The sequence below is a fragment of the Mandrillus leucophaeus genome, unplaced genomic scaffold (assembly GCF_000951045.1).
Source record: "Mandrillus leucophaeus isolate KB7577 unplaced genomic scaffold, Mleu.le_1.0 Scaffold1014, whole genome shotgun sequence".
NCBI classification, from domain to species: Eukaryota; Metazoa; Chordata; class Mammalia; order Primates; family Cercopithecidae; genus Mandrillus; species Mandrillus leucophaeus.
In genome coordinates, this window is record NW_012098255.1 from 248,484 (window position 1) to 272,298 (window position 23,815).

The following is a 23,815-nucleotide window of genomic DNA, read 5'->3' on the forward strand; positions in this document are numbered from 1 at the left end:
AAAAAATCTGGGAGGGGTTTTTTTTATTTTTTTATTTTTATTTTTTTTTGAGACAGTCTTGCTCTGTTGCCCAGGCACTGGAGTGCAGTAGCACGATCCTGGCTCACTGCAACCTCTGCCTCCCGGGTTCAAGTGATTTTCCTTCCTAAGCCTCCCGAGTAGCTGGGATTACAGGCACACACCATTACACCTGGCTAATTTTTGTATTTTTAGTAGAGATGGGGTTTTGCCTTGTTGGCCAGGCTGGTCTCGAACTCCTGACCTCAAGTAATCCACCTTTCTCCGCCTCCCAAAGCGCTGGGATTACAGGCGTGAGCCACCACACCTGACCAGAGTGAGGTATTTAAGGAAGACAGAGCACCAGGTAGAAATGGTCCTTCCTCCAGAATGCCAAAATGCTAATTCCGAGCTGTCTGCTGAACCAGCTTCAGCTTCCAGGAAGAGGGTGGAGCTAAGATGCTACTAGTTGGGACAGCCTGTTCTTATTCTGATGTCACTGTGACAGGGGCTAATGCTACAGGGGTTAACCCATAGACTCCGGGACCAGAAAATGTCATCGCTGAGACTCTCTTGGGGAATCACATTCTAGTCACTGTTCACCCCGACACTGGGCTGGATCTAAATCCTAATCCTATCATCCTGTTATCAGGACCTTTCTTCATGAAGAAAAAAACTTCAGATTCCTATTAGAGATCCAACTCCTTCAAATCTGACCCTCATCATTTGGGTCATACAGTTCTCCTAAAAATGGCAAACTCTGTCATAAACCCCCTCTCAGTTGCTCTGACTCATTGAATGTTTTGAAAACAAACGTAGACAGCTGGAAGATACAAGAATCAGCTGTTAATCTTAGCGAGTTAACGTCTCTCTTCTCTTTCCCTGCCCCTAGGGACACTGGCTTTGACGCACTAGTCTAACGTAAGAGCAGGGAAACTGAGGCACTCAAGTAATGGCAAAGGGGCCAGCCAAAAAGTCAGCCAGAGAAAAGCTGAGTGCAGCTCCAGCTTCAAAGCACTGCTGCTGAATAAACCAATTCCTGATGACTCAAGCATCCCCTGCCACTTCCCTCCATCCACCCAACCAAGAGTAACCTGAACGGGTTATTCCTCTCAACACCCTCTTCCCCTCAGGTTTTAAGGGGAGCAAACTGGCAAAACCCCAGGCTAAAGCAGCCCCAGATCCCACCAAAAGGCCCCTGTTCGCCCCCCACACCTGAAGATAGGTCTTGTATTCAATGAGCTTCTCAGTGCCTCGGTGCAGGAGCCCAATGTGAGGATCACACTTCCGCACCATCTCCCCACTCAATTCCATCACTAGTCGCAGGACACCATGCGCTGCTGGGTGTTGGGGCCCAAAGTTCAGGGTCATGTTCTTCACCATTGTGTCTTTTGGAGGGTCCACATCTGAGAAGTAGGAAATAGTTCAGAGCCAAATGGTTATTCCCTTGGGATCCCCCAAAAGACAGCAGGGAGTTAGCCTCTTCCTATAGATCTTCTAACTCACCATTGCATACTTTGTTAATTTCCTAATCTCCACTATAACCAGAAGAGGACCGTTAGATGGGAAAAAGGAAGATCTAAACTTTCTGATGACAGACATCATGAATCTCACTCACTCTGTGTGTCCTAGAATACCTTTTTTTCATGGTTCATAGTTGGTGTGCATAGAATATCTTTTTAATAATAGATAACACTTATATAGCTTTATTATGTGTCAGCCACTATCTTAGACACTTTAATTGATTTAATTCCTACAACAACTGTTATGAGTAATAGGTACTATTATTATCTCCATTTTATTGGATAAACTGAGGCCATGGAGCTTAAATGACTTTTCCAGGATCACAAAACTAGTAAGTGGCAGAACCAGGATTTTAACCCAACCTGTTTAGCTCCAGGATCCAAACGTCTTAACGACTATGATATACTGCCCTCCAAATGTATCCAGTGAATGGCCAACCAGTCAGGAAATGTATACCTAATGCTTACTCCCACTAAACAAACTTTTACCCTCAAGAAGCTTACTTTTTTTTTTTTTTGAGACAGAGTCTCACGCTGCACCCAGACTGGAGTGCAGTGGCACCATCTCGGCTTACTGCAAACTCCGCCTGCCAGATTCAAGCAATTTTTCTGCTTCAGCCTCCAGAGTAGCTGGGACCACAGGCGCACACCACCATGCCCACCTAATCTGAAGCTTACATTTTAATTTGGGAAAGAAGTACATGTGAAAAACTATGAACAGAGGTCAAATTTATAAGTAACCAAGAAAGTGCCTTAGCCATTAAGTTTTTTAAAAAAGGAAAGAACACTGGGAAGATTTCATGTAGGTAGGATCTGAGCTTAAATATAGGAAATGATTTAGATAGCTAGAAGGGAGAAGAGGCATTCCAGGCTATGAAATCAACATGGGCCAAATCTTAGGAACAAGGAAGTAAACATCCATGGAACCCTTATTGAGACTTTCCAAGAGAGGGATGATAAGTATTGGGACAAATTAGGGGGCAGTGATTCAATTATCTGTACATATCATTGATAACAATGAACACTTATAGGGGACTTACATGTGCCAGGCACATGTTATCTCATTTAATCCTTAAAATAATGCTATAAATAGGTGCTTTATTCACTGGTAAATTGAGAGTTGAGATTTGAAACCAGAGCCCACCTTATCCACCAAAATTCTTCATCATGGGCTTTGGAGTCTGACAGACCCAAAGAGTACAAATCTGCCTGTGTGCCCTTAACTTTTTTTTTTTTTTTTTTGCTCTGTCACCCAGGCTGGAGTGCAATGGCACGATCTCAGCTCACTGCAACCTCCACCTCCCAGGTTCAAGTGATTCTCCTGCCTCAGCCTCCTGAGTAGCTAGGATTACAGGTGCATGCCACCACGCCCAGCTAATTTCTGTATTTTTAGTAGAGGCATGGTTTCACCATGCTGGTCAGGCTGGTCTTGAACTCCTGACCTCAGGTGATCCGCCCACCTCAGCCTCCCAAAGTGCTAAGATCACAGGTGTGAGCTACCGCGCCCGGCCTTTAATCAAGTTTTAATCTCCCTAGACCAAACTTTCCTCACAACTGGGGTAATACTTTCATAGAGCTGTTGTAAAGATTAAACAAAATAATGCATACGAAAATGTTTGGCAAATGGTAAGCACTCAGCTATTGTTACTGTAAGTTTGTAGAAAGTAACTGCAAGTGTCTGAAGGTTTTTGAGCAAGAGTATGAATAACATGGTAAAATAATGTTTGGGGAAGATGAAGGTGATGACATTGTATAGGATATATAGAAAGGGGACAACATCAGTGGCAAAAACTCAGTAAATAGACTCCTAAAATAATCAGGGTCTAATACAAGATAACTCTGAATAAGAATGATGGCAACGAAAATTAAGGAGAGATGAACAGATATGAGACATTATGAAAGAATCTACATGGTTTGGTAACTTACTGGACATAGACATGGAGGGCAAGATAAAACAGTCAAAGATGACTACAAAGTTTCAATCCTGAGGGATTAGGGGAATGAGGGTCCCAATGATCAAAATTAAAAGTCAAGAGGAAGAGCTAGTTTTCATAGGAAAAAAATGGTTTGTATTCACATAGGTTTCATTTGGGTACCAACGGGAAAACCACCACCTTGTCTGGAGAGGGAGATAATGTAGTGAACCTTACGTGTATTGAACATGGGAAAAGCTGGCATTAAGATTTACATTGATAAGGACTTTTGGGTATTTACTGGGACCCATTCTTTATTTTCTTCTGCAACATCCTTCCTTTCCTTCTCTACTTCACAAATACCTGTTATTATCACTATTATGTCTCTTGAATTTCATCGTGAAAGAAACAAACAGGATAGGGGCTAAAACTTGCCTAAGACAGAGAGTTCAAGAGCACTTAGAAATCAGCTGGAGGCCAGGCATGGTGGCTCAAGCCTGTATCTCAGCACTTTGGGAGGCTGAGTTGGGAGGATTACCTGAGGCCAGGAGTTTGAAACCAGCCTGGTCAACACAGCAAGACCCTGTCTCTACAAAAGGAAAACTTTCAAAATTAGCCAGTTGTGGTGGCACAGGCCTGTTGCTGCGGCTTTCTGGGGAGGCTGAGACAGAAGGTTGCCTTGAGCCCAGAAGTTCAAGACTACAGTGAGCCACTTTCCCACCACTGCACTCCAGCCAGGGAGACAGAGGGAGACCCTGTCTCACAAAAAGAAAAGGAAATCAGCTGGGGTCAGGGATGGGTGTGGGTTGGGACAGCAACTCTGATCACTCACCATTCCAAGGTGGAGGCTTCCAGTGGGCTGTTTCTTTGCTTGGGTACATAACAGCTCCCCCAAACTGCTGTGCCCATTCCACATCTGGCTGCCACTGCCGAACACCTCTGGGGAGTTAAAGACAAATCCTAGACAAAGGGCCTGAACAGTGTGTGGTTCCTGTGTTCCCATTTACCCTCAAGGGGACCCAGGAAGGATGTCCTGTTTTGTTTTTGTTTTTGTTTTTGTTTTGAGACGGAGTTTCGCTCTTGTTGCCCAGACTGGAGTGCAATGGCACGATTTCGGCTCACTGAAACCTCCGCCTCCCGAGTTCAAGCGATTCTCCTGCCTCAGCCTCCCAAGTAGCTGAGATTACAGGCATGTGCCACCAAGCCCGGCTAATTTTGTATTTTTAGTAGAGATGGGGTTTCTCCATGTTGGTCAGGATGGTCTCGAACTCCCGACCTCAGATGATCTGCCCGCCTAGGCCTCCCAAAGTGCTGAGATTACTGGCGTGAGCCACCGCGCCCGGCCACTGTCCTGGATTTTTTTAATGCCAAGTCACTGATCTGAAGTTAATGTAGCTTCGGCAAAATAAGCTGGAACTCTAAAGGTTCAATTCCTACTAACAAATTATTCCTGGAATAACTTCACCCATCACCCCTGGGCATGCAAGGTTGGAATCCTAGCTTCTTTATATTTTCATCGTATTGATATTATCAACCAGGTGAACATGAACGTGAGAAAAGTGTTTATTCAAGGTCAACGACAGAGACAGCGAGCATTCTGGCTCTTTGGCTGAGTTTTACTCAGGTACAGGAGAGGTGCATTCAAATTACGGAAGCTAAAAAGCAGAGTCTCCCACTCCGCTGATTTCACCTCTGGACTGAACGAACTCTAGACCCTCTCCCCTCCCTCGCCAGAGTGGGCGCCACCGCATCTTGTAGCCCAAGAAATCAGGGATGGACGATGGGGTCACAGTCTTGGGTTATTCTTTTCTGGGGGAGTAAAGCGTCCCCAACCTGAGAAACCCTAGCCTTGGAGAACGTGTGTCGAGGGCTGCCCTCGATCTCACCTGCTGGGCTGAATCGGCAGTCGGACTCCAGCCCCAGGCCGCAGGACCTGGGCCGCGACGCCCCGGAGGCCGCACAGAGCCCTCAGCGCCGCCATCTTACTCCGGCTGCAGACTGCGGGAAGGTGAACCGGGCGGAAGTGACTCCAGCGCGCCTCCTTGTTGGCTTCTCACCTATTCGCACAGTGAAGCCGCCCTTTTGGAAGCTGGCAGGGTCGTTTACCGTCGACCTGAAAACATCCGGGTCCTGTGACTCGGCTTCACTTGCGTTTAGATAACGGTGACAGCCATCATCTTTACTGAGGGCGGTTCCTCCCACAGCTCCTGGCTGGCTTTTCTAGGAGCGAGCAAGGGAAAAAAATTGCCGTTCCTGCGAGGGGCAAATACTTCGTGCTCTCTCGCCGAGCCCGCTTGCGCATCTCGGAAACGTGCGGCGCTTCTTTCCCTACTCCCTTCCGCCTTGGCCGTCCTCCCGCTTTAGTCCTGCTCTCGGATTGTATCTGAGCCCTGCCCTTATAGGGTAGCCCCAGGCTTTGCCAATTACCTTCCCATCACTGAATCCAAAAGATCGGAGTCGGGAAAGCCAGCTAATTTCCAGATGTCCTAAATTGAGATTGGAGAAAGGAGCCTAAGTGGGGCTGGGCGGGTCTGAGAGCTCCCGCCAAACCAAAACAAAAAAGAATAGGATTGCCAAGGCCACCGGCATTGGTGGTGCGGAGGGGAGTATCGGGGTGTGTAGGAGCCACCTCATCCCACATGGGGGAATGGAGTCCTCTGGGTGACCCTGACATCCGCCAGGCTTCCCGAACCTACAGAATCATAGACCCAGGAAGCGCCCTTAGAGATGCCTCACACCCCACTTCCGTCCTGCGTCAGCCACTTTTCCCTAACGTCTTTCTGACCCTGCTATAGCCCTCCTGGGTAATGGCCAACAGCATGGAAATGTAGTAGCACCAGGAGTGTGATCCCAATTCTGTATGGACAAAGACTTTTCCAGCCTTAGAGGCTAGTTCCTGTTTTCTCCCTCTGCCTCTAAGCCCAACTCCAGCTGGGCCACCCACCCGTAGAGTCTGTACAACTCTCCAACTCTGAGCCTGGAAAGACGCCTTCCCCAGATATCCCCTAGACAGGATCCCTGGGACACAGCCCACCAGCAGCGCAGCAGGGTGAGGCAGACAGACCAGGAAGCAGAGACGGAGGAATTCTTCACTGCAGAGAAAGAGGGGAAAGCCAGACTTCTGGCCTGGGAATTGACCTAATGGGAACTGTACCAAAGGGTGGGGCCAGATCCTTGGCTGTGGGAACTGACCAGGACCTGGGCTAGACAAGGGAGCTGCCACAGAGCCAGGGCAGAGGTTTGGTCCCTCTGCTCTCCTCATTCCTTGCTCTTTCCCTGGGTCTTCTTTCTGTCTATTGTTGAAACACAGCAAATGTGGCCATGGTCGTGGGGGATGGGAAGGATTGCATTTATTTGCCTTGATCCAGCCTGGGAGAAGTCAGGATAGACTCTGGGTTGCTTGGCCCTGGGGGCAGCTTGAGCTGGGACTGGCGTGGGGGCTCCTGAGGGGCTGCCTAGGACACTGCAGCTTTTGTGCCTTCTCCCGGCTGCCAACACCCCCCCACACACTGCTGCAGCCACTCTAAAGCCCTTTGTCTTTCACTGCTTAGTCACCCCCTTTGTCCTCATCTCAAATAGGGGAGTGGAAAGGGGCAGTAGAGTTCTCTGGTGATAGCTCCTCTTGCCCCTGCCCCTTCTGGTCTCCCATCCCTTGTCTGACTCCTCTAGTCCCAGCCCCCTTGGCTTAGAACCAGGGTCAGGCAAGTGGTGGGTCAAGAGGTGGGTCTGGCAGTCACAAGGGGGTGGGTGATCCAGGAAGTGACAGGCACCAGGGCAGGTATTACCGACCTGAGCAGGAAGGGAGGGGGAAAGGAAGTATTCTGACGGATATGATATGCTGGGGACAGGAGGTGACAAAGCAGAGTTAATAGGGGAATAGAGGCAGTAGGAGGTGGTCCACTTCTGGGAAAGGAAAGGGACTGCTGACTGCACTCTCCTTCCTGGGGATTTCCTGGGGAAACAAGCAGCCAGAGGATGGGGTGAGCAGAAATTGCCCCTACTTCTGAACCCTTCCTTGCCTTGAGAGTTCACACCCAAGACCTCTTTTGCGAGTTCCCTCCTATCCAAAGTCAAAGGAATAATTTGCTTCCTTCCCTAACACCACCTCTTCCTCCCCAGCCACTCTCCCACCCCAGGCAATGGATTTCTCCCAGTACCCTAATTTCCCTATAAGCACAATGCTGCCTCCACCCTCTCCCTGCCACAGGGAGAATTAAAAAGAAAAGATTACTAGATATTCCAGGAACCAATGGGTTCTCAGAGCAAGGTGGGGTGGGTGGTGGGAGCCAGGTGGGGATTCCCCCAGACTGATACTGGATGAATCTGGGTTCCTGAGAGCAAGTCTTGCCTATGCTGGGGGCTGGCTGACTTGAGGCTGGGGGAGGGTTTAGGGCAGTTGGGAGTGGGTAGGAGAAGGGCCAAAAGCCTGGGGGAAGCTACTGGGAGCTGGGCCAGGGAAATGGGGAGTCAGGAAGTGGGGAGGGGGAACCCTGGGGGGAAACGGAGGCGGAATGGATGTTCTGGGCTTTGGAGGGGGTGGGTAGTGGTAACTCAGGAAGCGGGATCCTGAGGGAGAGAAGGGACATTAGAAAAGAGGAGGTGCCACCCTGGATCAGCCTATAAAAGGAAAAGTCGTTAACCCCTCCTGCCTTGTCATCTGCCGCCTCCAGTACGTTCATTCCAAGCAGGATCATCCTACCTTTGGGCAGTCAGCTCCCTGATCACTGTCTCCTTGCCTCCCCCATTGCTCTGCCTCTTTTACTCTTCCCAGTTGCTCAGTTCTATCCTGAGCCATGTCAAGTTACTTCCTTTCTTTGTTCTTCCCTCTTGATGTCTCCTTACCTGTTCCCTACCCTCTTTTTTCAGGCAGTTCACTCAGTCCCCGCAGCCCTGGAAACCAGCCACTAGGGCCAAAGGGCAGCATGAGGGAACCTTGAGAAAAGAGAGGCCATGCTAGGTTAGACTATAAGAGCAGAAATTCTCCCAGGACCGTGATCCTATCTGTGCATGCTGGCCAGGCCCTTTCCCTCACTCTCTGCCTCTCCTGGGGCTCTGTCCCACCAAAAAGGGAAAGAGACAGCTGAGGGCTGATTGTGGAGTTTGGGAAAAGGCTATGTCATCAGCTGGCCCAGTGCCTATTATCCATTCGACTGCTAGAGATTCCCCTCCCCTGGGCAAGTCCCATTTTTTTGGGAAGCGATGATACACCCATCTGAGTCCCACCGACAGAGCTCAGCTGAGTGGCTTAGAGATCAGCCAATCAATCGCAGAGGCTCACCATGCTTAAAAGAGCTGGCGCGGAGAGAGGCTGGGGAGAACCCACAGGGAGACCCACAGACACATAGGCACGAGAGAGACAGAGGAGGAAAGAGAGACAAAGGCACAGCGGAAGAAGGCAGAGACAGGGCAGGCACAGAAGCGGCCCAGACAGAGTCCTCCTACAGAGGGAGAGGCCAGAGAAGCTGCAGAAGACACAGGCAGGGAAAGGCAAAGATTCAGGAAAGGAGGGCTCAGGAGGAGAGTTTGGAGAAGCCAGACCCCTGGGCGCCTCTCCCAAGCCCAAGGACTAAGTTTTCTCCATTTCCTTTAAAGGTCCCCAGCCCTTCTGAAAACTGCCTCTGACCTTGGCAGGAGTCCAAGCCCCCAGGCTAACAGAGAGGAGCTTTCCAAAGCTAGGGTGTGGAAGACTTGGTGCCCCAGACGGCCTCAGTCCTTCCCAGCTCCAGTACCAGTGCCATGTCCCAGACAGGCGCGCATCCCGGGAGGGGCTTGGCGGGGCGCTGGCTGTGGGGAGCCCAACCCTGCCTCCTGCTCCCCATTGTGCCGCTCTCCTGGCTGGTGTGGCTGCTTCTGCTACTGCTGGCCTCTCTCCTGCCCTCGGCCTGGCTGGCCAGCCCCCTCCCCCGGGAGGAGGAGATCGTGTTTCCAGAGAAGCTCAACGGCAGCGTCCTGCCTGGCTCGGGCGCCCCTGCCAGGCTGTTGTGCCGCTTGCAGGCCTTTGGGGAGACGCTGCTACTAGAGCTGGAGCAGGACTCCGGCGTGCAGGTCGAGGGGCTGACAGTGCAGTACCTGGGCCAGGCGCCTGAGCTGCTGGGTGGAGCAGAACCTGGCACCTACCTGACTGGCACCATCAATGGAGATCCGGAGTCGGTGGCATCTCTGCACTGGGATGGGGGAGCCCTGTTAGGGGTGTTACAGTATCGGGGGGCTGAACTCCACCTCCAGCCCCTGGAGGGAGGCACCCCTAACTCCGCTGGGGGACCTGGGGCTCACATCCTACGCCGGAAGAGTCCTGCCAGCGGCCAAGGTCCCATGTGCAACGTCAAGGCTCCTCCTGGAAGCCCCAGCCCCAGACCCCGAAGAGCCAAGGTAGGCAGCCCTGGAGTCTGTGTCCTGCGGTGTCCTCCCGCCATGTCTGTCCTACTGACCCCTATTCACCCTCTCTCCACCCACTTCCACTTCTGGCCATTCTGCTTCCCTCCCTTCTGCCTGCCTTTCCTCTTTCCATGAGCCTCCTTTCTTGGTAAGGCTCAGGCCTCTCCCCTTCACCCTTCTCCTAGCCAGACCCACCAAGGGTTCTCAGAGGTGGGTCAGAGACTCTGGGCTGGGAATAACTGCTCCCCCTCCCCACCCCACCCCTTCCTGGCCATGGCATCTCCTACTGGCACAGTCCCCAGCAGTAAAGGTCTCCTAACAGCCCCTTGGCCTTGGCTCTTTTCTCTGCCCCAAATTTGATTTTCATCCTCACCCCCAGCTAAAGGAGTGAGATTTGAGGCCCTAGGGCTTGGTGTCTGGCTTCTGATGCTGCCTTTAAAATCACTGTGGCAAACTGCAAACTAGGGCAGGAGTGGTGAGAGAGGGAGGGTATCCCATACCTCCTTCTGGTCAATCCCCTTCCCACACTGTGGCCGGACTGCGAGGCTGCCTGAAGCTCCATCCTTTCCTCCCTCCCACTCCTGGTCTCCCGCTTCTTCCCTTCCCTCCTCCCTCCTCCCTCTCTAGCTTTAATCCAGACCAGACGCTCCCTCCACACCCGCCACGCTGAGCTCTGGCCCTGGCCCTAGCTGCTGACTGAATCGTTCCTCCAACCACACAGGGCAGACACGTTGCAGCCCAGCCCTCTAGCCCTGGTCCCATAGGTCCCAGCCACACTCAGGCCTGGAGAACCCCAAAGTGCCTCTTGACGGCAGTCCAGGCGGCTCTCACCTCTGGGGCTCCCGCAGCCCTGGGATGTGGCATCCCCTTCTCCTCCCCTTCTTAGAACCAGCTGCTGACTCCTCAGAGTTACCACAAAAGCTCTGGGATTTGGTGTTGGGGGAAGGGCCCAACCAAGACCCGCCAGGAGTCAGGAATCCCGGGGTGGGGGGGGAGGTGGGGGGCGGGCAGCTGACTATGCTGAGTTCAAGACCCAGGAAGTGAGGGATTGCAGAATCGACCAACCCATGGGTCTGAGAGGCTATTTCAGGTTCTTCCTCTCCCTTTTTCTCTCCAGCGCTTTGCTTCACTGAGTAGATTCGTGGAGACGCTGGTGGTAGCAGATGACAAGATGGCCGCATTCCACGGTGCAGGGCTGAAGCGCTACCTGCTAACAGTGATGGCAGCAGCGGCCAAGGCCTTCAAGCACCCAAGCATCCGCAATCCTGTCAGCTTGGTGGTGACTCGGCTAGTGATCCTGGGGTCAGGCGAGGAGGGGCCCCAAGTGGGGCCCAGTGCTGCCCAGACCCTGCGCAGCTTCTGTGCCTGGCAGCGGGGCCTCAACACCCCTGAGGACTCGGACCCTGACCACTTTGACACAGCCATTCTGTTTACCCGTCAGGTGAGGCCCCAGTCAGCACCGCAGGCCATGCACTGCACAATTCTAAGAAGCACCACTACATAGACTATGATGCAAATGATATTCCTGGAGTTGTGTGACATGGTGCCTTGCCCCAGCCACACTGCCATGTGTGGCTACCTAGGCCCTGACAGTGCTGGGTCCTCAGTGCCCAGGTCCCTAGGAATCTAGATCTCAACCCAATGGACCCAGGTGTCTTGGCTGTCTATGCACCTTCTATGATCCCTCTCCACAGGACCTGTGTGGAGTCTCCACTTGCGACACACTGGGTATGGCTGATGTGGGCACCGTGTGTGACCCGGCTCGGAGCTGTGCTATCGTGGAGGATGATGGGCTCCAGTCGGCCTTCACTGCAGCTCATGAACTGGGTAAAGTAGGGGTGGATGAGAAAGGTATTAGGGAGGAGAAGGTGGGGGAGGGGGTACTAAGTTCACCACAGTGTTAATGGGGGCCCCAAGGTATTCTTCCCCTAGGCCTAGGTATAGGGCTATTACTCCTCTCTGCTCCAGGTGTAGACATACATTTACATTTTTGTATTAAATTAGTTGGTAGAAACTACTGTGATCTCTCTCTCTCTCTCTTTCTGTGTGTGTGTGTGTGTGTGTTTGTATTTGGAGGGGAAGTCAGAGAGGGAATCGCTGGGGTCACAGTTGGGAATGTTGGCTATAAGGAAAAATGGATAGGGAGGGGCCTGGAGTATATTTTGGGGAAGAGGAGACAGAGAAAGAGATGGGGCTACATACTGGGAGCCCTGAGAGTACCAGAAAGAAAGGGACTGGGGGCAGGGTGAGTGGGGAATGGATCTGATCATCCACAGCTGCAGCCAGATTTATGATGGAGTCCCTCAGGGCATGAGGAAGGGACCCTCAGATCCTATCAGGGCCTCTGCTCCCACAGGTCATGTCTTCAACATGCTCCATGACAATTCCAAGCCATGCATCAGTTTGAATGGGCCTTTGAGCACCTCTCGCCATGTCATGGCCCCTGTGATGGCTCATGTGGATCCTGAGGAGCCCTGGTCCCCCTGCAGTGCCCGCTTCATCACTGACTTCCTGGACAATGGCTATGGTAAGCAGATGGCACTTACCTTTCCCTGGGTAGGACTCAATTCCTGTCCTCCAGGGCACTCTCACTTCTGCTGCATCCTGCATGGGCCAAATTGCCTCCCCCAAGTGTGCTTCCTCTGCAGTGTGGGAAGGGGTGAGAAATGCTGCTGTCTTTGTGTAGTTCTCACTTCCTCCCAGAATAAATAGCATAGCTAGAGGAGGTGAATTTTGGCTCAGTAGAATTAGAACTGACCTTCTGAGGGCCAGAACTGTCCACCACTGGAATGGGCTGGCTGTGAAGGATGTGATTACCTTGTCACGCAGTGAGGTATGCAAGAATAGCAGGATGACTGCCACTAGGCAGAGATGTTGATGAGAAGCAAACTCAAGTATTCTATAGTTGGTTAGAATAGGCAGAACTGAGTTCCTATCATTATTCCATTTTGTTTGTTTGTTTGTTTGTTTTTAAAATAGAGATGAGGTCTCACTGTGTTGCCTGGGCTGGTCTCGAACTCTTAGGCTCAAGCAATCCTCCCACCTCAGCCTTCCAAAGTGCTGCGATTACAGGCATTGAGCAACCATGCCTGGCCTCTTATTCTGTTCTTTAAGCAGGTGTAGATGTGTGACTGTAAGTTACTTCACCTCTCTGTGTTTGTAGTTGATATGTCAGATAAGTATAATAGTGGTACCTATCTCATAGGTATTTGCCATGGTTAAATACATGCTGGTCAAGCATTTAGCCAATGTTCATCACATAATAAGCATCCAATAAATTATAGTTGCCCATTAAAGCCTCTTACAGGGCTAGGCACAGTGGCTTATACCTGTAATCCCAATGCTTTGGGAGGCTGAGGTGGGAGGATTGCTTGAGACCAGGAGTTTGAGATTAGCCTAGACAACATAGCAAGACCTTATGGCAACAAAAAATTCCAAAAAATTAGCTGGACATGGCACATGCCTGTAATCCCAGCTACTTAGGAGCCCAAGGCAGGAAGTTTGCTTGAGCCTAGAAGTTTGAGGCTGTAGTGAGCCATGATCATGCCACTGTACTGCAGCCTGAGTGACAGAGCAAGACTCTGTCTCTGAAAAAAAAAAAAAAAAAAAAGTAAGTAATTAAAATATAAATTATAAATTTAAAAAATTTTTAATTCTCTTATAGTCCTAGGATTGTTTTTATAGGCTCCATCAGGCCCCAGGGAGCCTAAGCTTTCTGCTGGCAATCCTGAATGCTCCCCTCAGCCCGTTGCTGACTTTGTGTCCCAACCCCCTTCTCAGGGCACTGTCTCTTAGATAAACCAGAGGCTCCATTGCATCTGCCCGTGACTTTCCCTGGCAAGGACTATGATGCTGACCGCCAGTGCCAGCTGACCTTCGGGCCCGACTCACGCCATTGTCCACAGCTGCCACCGCCCTGTGCTGCCCTCTGGTGCTCTGGCCACCTCAATGGCCATGCCATGTGCCAGACCAAACACTCGCCCTGGGCCGATGGCACACCCTGCGGGCCCGCACAAGCCTGCATGGGTGGTCGCTGCCTCCACATGGACCAGCTCCAGGACTTCAATGTGAGATCCTAGGGCAGGGGTGGGGTAAAGGGCCCCAGGGTGTGGGGACCAGCCCTAAGCCCGGGAGAGAGTTCACTTATGCCCCACTTCCATTCTGTGCCTTTGCAGACTCCACAGGCTGGTGGCTGGGGTCCCTGGGGACCATGGGGTGACTGCTCTCGGACCTGTGGGGGTGGTGTCCAGTTCTCCTCCCGAGACTGCACTAGGCCTGTCCCCCGGAATGGTGGCAAGTACTGTGAGGGCCGTCGCACCCGCTTCCGCTCCTGCAACACTGAGGACTGCCCAACTGGCTCAGGTGAGGAGTAGCAGGGATGGGAGCCCTTGGGAGGGGACAGTAGAGCAGGAAGGACTGTCCCTTGAGTGCAAGACAAAGGGGGTGTTGATTCCCCTGCTGTTGTGGGGAGTGCCTTTAACCTCTGGGAATTGTCCTTGGCCGTCTGTGGGGAAGAGCAGAGCTGTGCTGTCTAGAGCTCTCAGGGGCTGGGTGGAGGGGTGTGGGGTGATGTGAGGAAGGAGGGGCTCTGACTGTTTTACCCCTCCAGCCCTGACCTTCCGCGAGGAACAGTGTGCTGCCTACAACCACCGCACCGACCTCTTCAAGAGCTTCCCAGGGCCCATGGACTGGGTTCCTCGCTACACAGGCGTGGCCCCCCAAGACCAGTGCAAACTCACCTGCCAGGCCCGGGCACTGGGCTACTACTACGTGCTGGAGCCACGGGTGAGGTTCAGGACACCCCCAGGCCCTGTCTATGGTCACACCCCCGCCCCGTGCTCCCTCTGCTTTCTGATGACAAAGATCCCCCAAAGTAACCCTGTTCCCACAGCCATGCCAGCCCAGTCCAGGATTCCACTCAGACTTATCTGTACATAGGTATCAGGAAAACAAGCCCCAGACTCCAGATACTTGGCCAGTAGGTCCCTCTAGCCTATCCTATTTCCTGTGGTTTCTTTTCCTCTGACTCCCCATCTTCTAGTGCTGCATTTGGTGAGAATGGAATGTGTGGCCTTTGGGGCAAGTCCTTGACCCCTCTTCCATGGGCTTCTCTGTCAAATTATAGTGTTGGCCTCATTCAGCTCCTGGACAGCCAGCCCTCAATGGACAGGCCTTCTGGAGATGACTGAAGTCCCTACACTCCGTCTCTGTGATAGGGTGGTGGGTTGAAGGCTGCACAAAGAAAAACAAGCCCTAGGAGCGTTTTGCTCCCTTCGCCCCAACCTGAGAATTTCTACAGGCTGGTTGCCCTCTAGCGTCCATTTAGGGACAGTGCCATGAAGGTTTAGGGCTTGGTGCTAGGACCAGACAGACCTGCACTTCCCATCTTGGCTCCTCTGCTTGCCATTTGTGTGGCCTTTGGACAGGTTCCTTAACCTTTCTAAACCTCAACATTCCATCCCTAAAAACCTCAAATAGTGGTGGTGAGATTTACGTTTGTGTTTGTAAAACACTTAGCATGCTATGTGATTCATACTTAGTGCTCTGAAAATGCTGGCTAGATGTTATATGTGATAATAATTATTATTGTTATGATTATCACCCACATGGTGCCTGGCACTCACCCATCTACATCCCCTACTTCATCCAACTTTTCCGACATCCCTTCCCTGATGGGACATGGGTCTTGTTTGACTTACCAACCAACCCCTCTTGACTTAGGAGGAACCTTCGGCATTGTTCTTTCTCTTCTCCTCAGGTGGTAGATGGGACCCCCTGTTCCCCGGACAGCTCCTCGGTCTGTGTCCAGGGCCGCTGCATCCATGCTGGCTGTGACCGCATCATTGGCTCCAAGAAGAAGTTTGACAAGTGCATGGTGTGCGGAGGGGACGGTTCTGGCTGCAGCAAGCAGTCAGGCTCTTTCAAAAAATTCAGGTTCTTTCACCGTCATTCCTCCCTCTACCTTCCTGGACATTCTGGGTCCTGGGGATGCAGAGGGGAACTCAGCACTGTTTCTACTCTCAAAGAGCTCACAGTCTAGCGGGAGATAGATGAGTAGGCAGCTACAGTGCAGTGTCCCATGTGTTCATCCGAGGTCGGAACAGGGTGTTGTGAGTGCCCTTGTGGACATCAGGGAAGGCTTCCTTGGAGGTGACCTCTGAGCTGAGTCTCAGAAGGAGGGTAGGAATTAGACAGGTACCAAGGAAGTGGGACTTGGAAGGGCACCTCAATAAGGGGGCAGTGGGTGTAAAGGTCCAGAGATAAGAGGCAAAAGGGCACATGTGCATGTAGCTCTGATCCAGACTGAACAGCTCATATAGGATAGGGGTGACAACCATCTACACATGTACACACATGCAGTCACATAAACACAGCTCAGAAAGCTGAGGGGATTCAGGTGATCCTGAGCTCTCCATCTACTCCTTCCACACAGGTACGGATACAACAGTGTGGTCACTATCCCCGCAGGGGCCACCCACATTCTTGTCCGGCAGCAGGGAAACCCTGGCCACCGGAGCATCTACTTGGCCCTGAAGCTGCCAGATGGCTCCTATGCCCTCAATGGTGAATACACACTGATGCCCTCCCCCACAGATGTGGTACTACCTGGGGCAGTCAGCCTGCGCTACAGCGGAGCCACTGCAGCCTCAGAGACACTGTCAGGCCATGGGCCACTGGCCCAGCCTTTGACACTGCAAGTCCTAGTGGCTGGCAACCCCCAGGATGCACGCCTCCGATACAGCTTCTTTGTGCCACGGCCAACCCCTTCAACACCACGCCCCACTCCCCAGGACTGGCTGCACCGAAGAGCACAGATTCTGGAGATCCTTCGGCGGCGCCCCTGGGCGGGCAGGAAATAACCTCACTATCCCGGCTGCCCTTTCTGGGCACCGGGGCCTCGGACTTAGCTGGGAGAAAGAGAGAGCTTCTGTTGCTGCCTCATGCTAAGACTCAGTGGGGAGGGGCTGCGGGTGTGAGACCTGCCCCTCCTCTCACCCTAATGTGCAGGCTGGCCCTGCCCTGGTTTCCTGCCCTGGGAGGCAGTGACGGGTTAGTGGATGGAAGGGGCTGACAGACAGCCCTCCATCTAAACTGCCCCCCCTGCCCTGCGGGTCACAGGAGGGAGGGGGAAGGCAGGGTGGGCCTGGGCCCCAGTTGTATTTATTTAGTATTTATTCACTTTTATTTAGCACCAGGGAAGGGAACAAGGACTAGGGTCCAGGGGAACCTGACCCCTGACCCCTCATAGCCCTCACCCTGGGGCTAGGAAATCCAGGGTGGTGATGATAGGTATAAGTGGCGCGTGTGTGTGTGTGTGTGTGTGTGTGAAAATGTGTGTGTGCTTATGTATGAGGTACAACCTGTTCTGCTTTCCTCTTCCTGAATTTTATTTTTTGGGAAAAGAAAAGGATAGTAGGGTGGGCCTTCAGGGAGTGAGGGATTATCTTTTTTTTCTTTCTTTCTTTCTTTTTTTTTTTTGAGACAGAATCTCCCTCTGTTGCCCAGGCTGGAGTGCAATGGCACAGTCTCGGCTCACTGCATCCTCCGCCTCCCAGGTTCAAGTGATTCTCATGCCTCAGCCTCCTGAGTAGCTGGGATTACAGGCTTCCGCCACTACGCCCTGGCTAATTTTTTTTTTTTTTTTTTAAGACAGAGTCTCGCTGTTGTCACCAGGGCTGGAGTGCAATGGCGTGATTTCAGCCCACTGCAACCTCCGCCACCCAGGTTCCAGCAATTCTCCTGCCTCAGCCTCCCAAGTAGCTGAGATTACAGTCACCCACCACCATGCTCGGCTAATTTTTGTATTTTTAGTAGAGACAGGGTTTCACCATGTTGGCCAGCCTGGTCTCGAACTCCTGACCTCAGTTGATCCACCTGCCTTCGTCTCCCAAAGTGCTGGGATTACAGGTGTGAGCCACTGCGCCCGGCCATGCCCAGCTAATTTTTGTATTTTTAGTAGAGACAGGGTTTCACCATATGGCCAGGCTGCTCTTGAACTCCTGACCTCAGCTAATCCACCTGCCTCGGCCTCCCAAAGTGCTGGGATTACAGGCGTGAGTCACCACACCCGGTACATATTTTTAAAATCTAAATTGAATTCTGCTATTTATATGATCCTTTTGGAGTCAGACAGATGTGGCTGCATCCTAACTCCATGTCTCTGAGCATTAGATTTCTCATTTGCCAATAATAAGACCTCCCTTAGAAGTTTGTTGTGAGGATTAAATAATGTAAATAAAGAACTAGCATAATGCTCAGCATCTAGTAAGTGCTTAACAAATGGCAGCGCTGTTACTTACTATTATCAAATATCTGTCCACATCCACTCTCTATATGCACTTGAAGGTGGCAAAGATCCATATCCATGGTGCCTGCCTTTATCCTCAGGGTCTGTTCCTTTGGTTGGCAGACCCCTATCCTGGGTTCTGAGGGACCAACAGAGAAAGGAAAATTTCATCCCTCACCTCTGGAGGTTCCCAATCACAGGAAGGAGCCATAGTAAACACATGGCTACGAATACAATTGACAAGAACATGAAGGTGCAGGATAACAAGAACAGATAACAAGAACAACTGCATCAACACAAATGAGTACTTAGTAATAAGGGTGATAGTTGAGGGGTCTGGGTTTCACAACAGTAGAAAGAGCACTGGAGTGGGAGCCAGCGGGTCTGGATTCGATTTGGGGCTCGGCATCTTATTAGCTGAGTGGTGTTGGGTAAGTCACTGATGCTAAGCCTTAGATTGCTCATATGGGGCTAATAGTATCTACTCCCACAGAGTTGTTCTGGGAACAAATGCTAGAATATTTTCAAAATAGTAAAGGTTATAGCCATGGCCATGTGAGAGGTTACCCCTGTGACTACCTGAAGATGGAATGGGGTCTCCAGAATCTGCCAGTATAAACTCAGCAGAATGCCTAGAAGATGTGAGATTATAATAAAATTTCATAAAACAAAAACAGCCGGGCACGGTGGCTCACACGTGTAATCCCAGCACTTGGGGAGGCCGAGGTGGGCAGATCACAAGGTCAGGAGATCGAGACCATCCTGGCTAACATGGTAAAACCCCGTGTCTACTAAAAATACAAAAAAAATTAGCCGGGCGTGGTGACGAGTGCCTGTAGTCCCAGGTACTCGGGAGACTGAGGCAGGAGAATGGTGTGAACCTGGGAGGCGGAGCTTGCAGTGAGCCGAGATGGCACCACTGCACTCTAGCCTGGGCAACAGAGTGAGACTCCGTCTCAAAACAACAACAACAACAAAAAACAGGACGTGGTTTGGCAGGAAATAGGCAAGAAGGCAAGAAGAATAACCTGGAAAAGGATCTGAGGTGAGGGAGCCAGGTGCCCCAAAATGGCAGAATACCTGATGCCCGAGGAGAGGGAGGGACTAAATTTTCCCTCTGGGCAAGGTGCATTTGCTTGAGAATTTGGGGCTGGATGAGATGGCTGATGCCTGTAATCCCAGTACTTTGGCAGGAGGATTTCTTGAGGCCAGGAGGTTGGGACCAACCTGGGCAACATAGAAAGATTCCATCTCTACCAAAAAAAAAAAAATTGAAAAATTAGCTGGGTGTGGTGGCACCTGCAGTCCCAGCTACTTGGAAGGCTAAAATAGGAGGATTGCTTGAGCCCAGGAGTTTGAGGCTATGGTAAGCTATGATCGTGCCACTATACTCCAGCCTGGGTGAGAGACCAAAACACCAACTCAATAAAACAAACAAAAGGGGGCCAGGCATGGTGGCTCACACCTGTAATCTCAGCACTTTGGGAGGCTGAGGTGGGTGGATCACCTGAGGTCAGGGGTTAAAGACCAGCCAGGCCAACATGGTGAAACCCCATCTCTACTAAATAAACTACAAGAAATTAGCCAGGTGTGGTGGCAAGTGCCTGTAACCCCAGCTACTCGTGAGGCTGAGGCAGGAGGATTGCTTGAACCTGGGAGGTGGAGGTTGCAGTGAGCTGAAATTGTACCACTGCACTCCAGCCTGGGTGGTAGAGTGAGACTCCATCTCAAAAAAAAAAAAAAACTTGGGCAGTCCTGCATGTGTCATGGATGGAACAGGGATGGGCAAGGGTGGTAGGTAGACCCTGCAAGAATTTGGAGTTTTGAGAGGCAGAAGCAGGACTGTTAGGGATTGGGGAAGGTACTTGATGTGGGGTTGAGGGAGAAATTATAGGTAAAGAAGACCCTGAGGTGGAGGTGGAGGTGGAAGAAGGAAGAATGGGGGAACCAAAGGCACTTCACTCTGCCATAGCAGCCCCTAGCTGGGATGCCAAACACTGCTTGGAATGTGAAGCTGGGACTATGGGGTTGAGGCAGGCCATGGAGGTTGTAGTGGTTATATGTGCTATGCTCACTGGAGCTGGGCTTTGCTAATCAAGTTCTGTACCAGGCAGTGTCTTACACCACACCCTGTACTCTACACCAGCCAGCACAGCGCCTGCTTCCTCTGCAGCAATGAGGAAAGACTGCCCACACTCTCTTCTCTCCAGTAAACACAGTTCCCAGTGCTAGGCTTGGCCCCTTGGCCCTCCTGTGGTCCTCCTACCAACCAGGCTGAAAAAGAGGGAGACAAGACAAGAGTGATCTTTACTCATTTCATCTAGTGAGCAAAATGAGACCACAGATAGTATGTTTATGGACCTTGATACTATGAGTTGATGGTACAATGAGCAGAGTTCTGTGATAAGTAGATGTAAGGTACACATGCAAACAATAGATATGACTGTTCTTTTTTTTTTTTTTTTTGAGACAGAGTCTCGCTCTGTCACCCAGGCTGGAGTGCAGTGGCACGATCTCAGCTCACTGCAAGCTCCGCCACCCAGGTTCAAACCATTCTCCTGCCTCAGCCTCCCATGTAGCTGGGACTACAGGCGCCCACCACCATACCTGGCTAATTTTTTTTTGTATTTTTAGTAGAGACGGGGTTTCACCATGTTAGCCAGGATGGTCTCGATCTCCTGACCTCGTGATCCTCCCATCTTGGCCTCCCAAAGTGCTGGGATTACAGGCGTGAGCCACCGCGCCTGGCCTATATATGACTGTTCTAAAGGGGTTCACACTGCATTCTGGGCCAGGGAGGTTGTATACTGCTCCCACTCCACCTTCCCCCCAAAGGGAAGCAATGGGACAGTAAAAGGGACGAGAAGATAAGAGCCTAACGAGCCCTGAACTGAATAGACTATGAGGGTTATGGAGGGCTACCTTGGGCTGGGCCCTGGAGAACAGGTCATCATGATAGCCCTTCTCACCTTCCTTTAATGTTCACGGAGATACACTTGTTTTTTTAAACAAGGTCTCCCTTTGTTGATCAGGCGGGAGTACAGTGGTGTGATCTTGGCTCACTGCAGCCTTGAACTCTCAGGCTCAAGCAACCCTCCCACCTCAACCTCCTGAGAACCTAGGACTACAGGCATGAGCTATCACACCCAGCTAATTTACTTTTTTTTTTTTTTTTGGTTGAGACAAGGTCTTATCATGTTGCCCAGGCTGGTCTTGAACTCCTGGCCTCAAGAGATCTTCTCACCTCGATCTCCCAAAGTGTTAGGATGACCAGCATGAGTCACCACACCTGGACTTTTCTTTTGAGACAGTCTCGCTCTGTGGCCCAGGTTGGAGTGCAGTGTCACCATCATAATTCACTACAGCCTTGAAGTCCTGGGCTCAAGTAACCCTCCCACCTCAGCCTCCTGAGGAGCTGGGACTACAGGTGTAGATTCACTTTTAAATCACTTTTCTGCCTGTTATTTTAAGAGAAAGCCCTTCGCTCACCAAGTAAGGTTCTCACTGGCATAAATAAGTTTTTCTGAGAATGAGACTGAGCTTAGGGGCCACCTCTGTGATTGGGTAAGTGAACGGGAGCTAAAGTGAAAGAGGGGCAGAGAGAGCTAGCTCATCAAAGAGAAGTGATGGGCATCTCAGCCTTCAATCCCAGGCAAGGCCTGACCCCTTTCTGGAATGGTCTCTGCCTTACCACCCCTCCAAGACCCAGGTTGTAGGTAAGCTTTACCTAATAGGAGTCCAACAAGTTCTTGCTAGGGATGGGGTTGTGGTGGGGCACATATCTCCCTGTAGGAGCCACAATGAGCTCTGTTTCCCATCTGCCTATTTATTGCCTTCATGGGCCTGAGCTGGGGTGTAGATATATAAGGAGGAACAGAAACAGTAATAATAGGAAGTAAGGAGGCACTGAAACAATTCAAATATCTGGTCCTGGAGGTGAAAAGAGGAAATGGAAAAAGAAAAGGCCTTGAATGACAAGGGACTGAGTGCCCTGTCCCTAGAGAAGTTCAAGAAGAGTTTGGACAACCATTTTATGAGATGGCAAGTGTTGTGCATGAGTATGTGTTTGAGGTGGGGGAGGAAGTTGAAGCAATAGGTTGGGCCAATTTCCTAAAGCCCCTTCTGCCCCTGAGATTCTCTGCTTCTGTGGTTTGAACAGAGGAAATCTGGGCATTTGTCCAGCCACTATTTTTGTAATGGAGGTGGGATAGCCAGGGTTCCTGGAGAGTGCTGTGGAACAGGCGTTTACACTTCTATTCCATCTATTCCATCTCTAGTCCCATTTCTGTAATCTTCATACAGTATTACAGTATTTTGTTTTCTAAAATACCAGATTGGTAGTAGGTGACAAAACTAGCATCTCATTGGTCAGGGCTTGTGGGGGAGGAAGGGAGAAGAAAGTGAATTTCAATGTATTAACATTTTATTGGCTGAGAGGATGTTTCTGAACCAATTGAATACCTTCCCTATTGACTGTTGCTGGGGCAAAGCCAAAATCGTTGGCACCGGGAGAAACCAGATGACAGCTGGAGGAAACCACCAGTGCTAAAAATGCTCAGAAAGAGGGGGGTCAGGGAAGGCGGGGGAGCAACAACACTGAACAACTTCCCCAGGCAGGATCTTACATGGGGACAGACCCAGAGTACTTAAGCAGCATTAGGAAGGAAAGGGAGGGGAGGAAGTAGATTTAAGTATCCCTCACAGTCTTGGGACAACAAACAGGCCCCATACACCCACACCAACAGTGACACGTTGACACACACACATCCAAGTTCATAGAGACACACTAGCACTTTCTCTTTTTTTTTTTTTTAAGACAAAGTCTCATTCTGTCACCCAGGCTAGTGTGCAATGGTGTGATCTCGGCTCACTGCAACCTCCACCTCCCAGGTTCAAGTGATTCTCCTGCCTCAGCCTGCTGAGTAGCTGGGATTACAGGCATGCACCACCACGCCCAGCTCATTTTTTCTAATTTTAGTAGAGATGGGGTTTTCCATGTTGCCCAGGCTGGTCTTGAACCCCCAGGCTCAACTTACCTGCCTGCCTCGGCCTCCCAAAGTGCTGGGATTACAGGTGTGAGCCAGGGTGCCTGGTCAACATATTCTCTTGATAATCTAGATGCAAATAAACAGTAGGGAGCAGAAAACATAAGAATTGTCACTTGAAAATGGATCTGAAGAGTAAAATATTAATTGACCTAATCTGGCATTGAGAATTGACTGTTTATCCCATTTATTTTTTCAATAAATAAGCCAATGGGTTGTAAACATTGTAAACATTCCACAGCATGTGGAAAGGACATGGATTTTTGGAGTCAAATTGAATCTAAGCCTTGCTACTTACTTACATGTAATGATGCAACCTTAATTACTTGATCTCTGTAAATCTCAGTTTCCTTACCTACAAAACGTGTGTACTATTACCTGCCTTACAGAGAGGTCCAGACTTAAGAATATAATGATGTAAATGTTTGGCACTGTGTCTAGTTTTTAGTAAGTGGTCAATAAAGGCCAATTCTCCTTTTCTTATATCTCTTCCTTTGTCTGCTCCCCAACTTCTAACCCCTGCATTAGCCTGCATTAGAGTGAGAAAACAGTTATACCAAGGAACTGTCTAGGTCAGATATAAGGGCCATTTTGTAAATTTGTGCAAAAACTTCTGGCTTACGTTGAAGGGATGATAAAAGGAAAGACATGGTCCTAATCCTCAGAGAGTTCACA

General features: G+C 50.7%; 3 protein-coding genes across 4 annotated transcripts in view; 2 read left to right on the forward strand and 1 right to left on the reverse strand.

Annotated features, from left to right (window-relative positions):
- The window catches only part of NDUFS2 (NADH dehydrogenase (ubiquinone) Fe-S protein 2, 49kDa (NADH-coenzyme Q reductase)), a 19,283-nt gene extending 6,821 nt beyond the window's left edge, over nt 1-12,462 (reverse strand). The window contains exons 1-6 of one of the 2 annotated variants that reach the window (XM_011976193.1): nt 12,355-12,462; nt 11,481-11,631; nt 5,320-5,653; nt 4,266-4,372; nt 3,972-4,022; nt 1,213-1,403 (exon numbers count right to left, since the gene is read on the reverse strand). In XM_011976193.1, the coding sequence (XP_011831583.1) occupies nt 1,213-1,403; nt 3,972-4,022; nt 4,266-4,372; nt 5,320-5,414 (444 nt within the window). In that variant the 5' untranslated portion in view covers nt 5,415-5,653; nt 11,481-11,631; nt 12,355-12,462. Of the gene's footprint in view, nt 1-1,212; nt 1,404-3,971; nt 4,023-4,265; nt 4,373-5,319; nt 5,654-8,275; nt 8,485-11,480; nt 11,632-12,354 lie in introns of those variants that run through there. The other variant, XM_011976202.1, reaches the window with a different exon arrangement.
- Nucleotides 8,725-18,082, forward strand: ADAMTS4 (ADAM metallopeptidase with thrombospondin type 1 motif, 4). Its single transcript, XM_011976179.1, has 9 exons — nt 8,725-9,802; nt 10,926-11,249; nt 11,503-11,635; nt 12,165-12,335; nt 13,589-13,875; nt 13,984-14,170; nt 14,418-14,593; nt 15,567-15,742; nt 16,242-18,082. Exons 1-9 carry the CDS (start codon nt 9,170-9,172, stop codon nt 16,666-16,668), a joined length of 2,514 nt encoding a protein of 837 aa, XP_011831569.1. The 5' UTR covers nt 8,725-9,169; the 3' UTR covers nt 16,669-18,082.
- A 4,839-nt stretch (nt 18,083-22,921) lies between these two features.
- B4GALT3 (UDP-Gal:betaGlcNAc beta 1,4- galactosyltransferase, polypeptide 3) overlaps nt 22,922-23,815 on the forward strand; it is a 20,607-nt gene continuing 19,713 nt past the window's right edge. The window contains exon 1 of the mRNA XM_011976239.1: nt 22,922-23,033. The gene's annotated coding sequence lies outside the window, so the exon portion shown is untranslated. The remainder of the gene's footprint in view (nt 23,034-23,815) is intronic.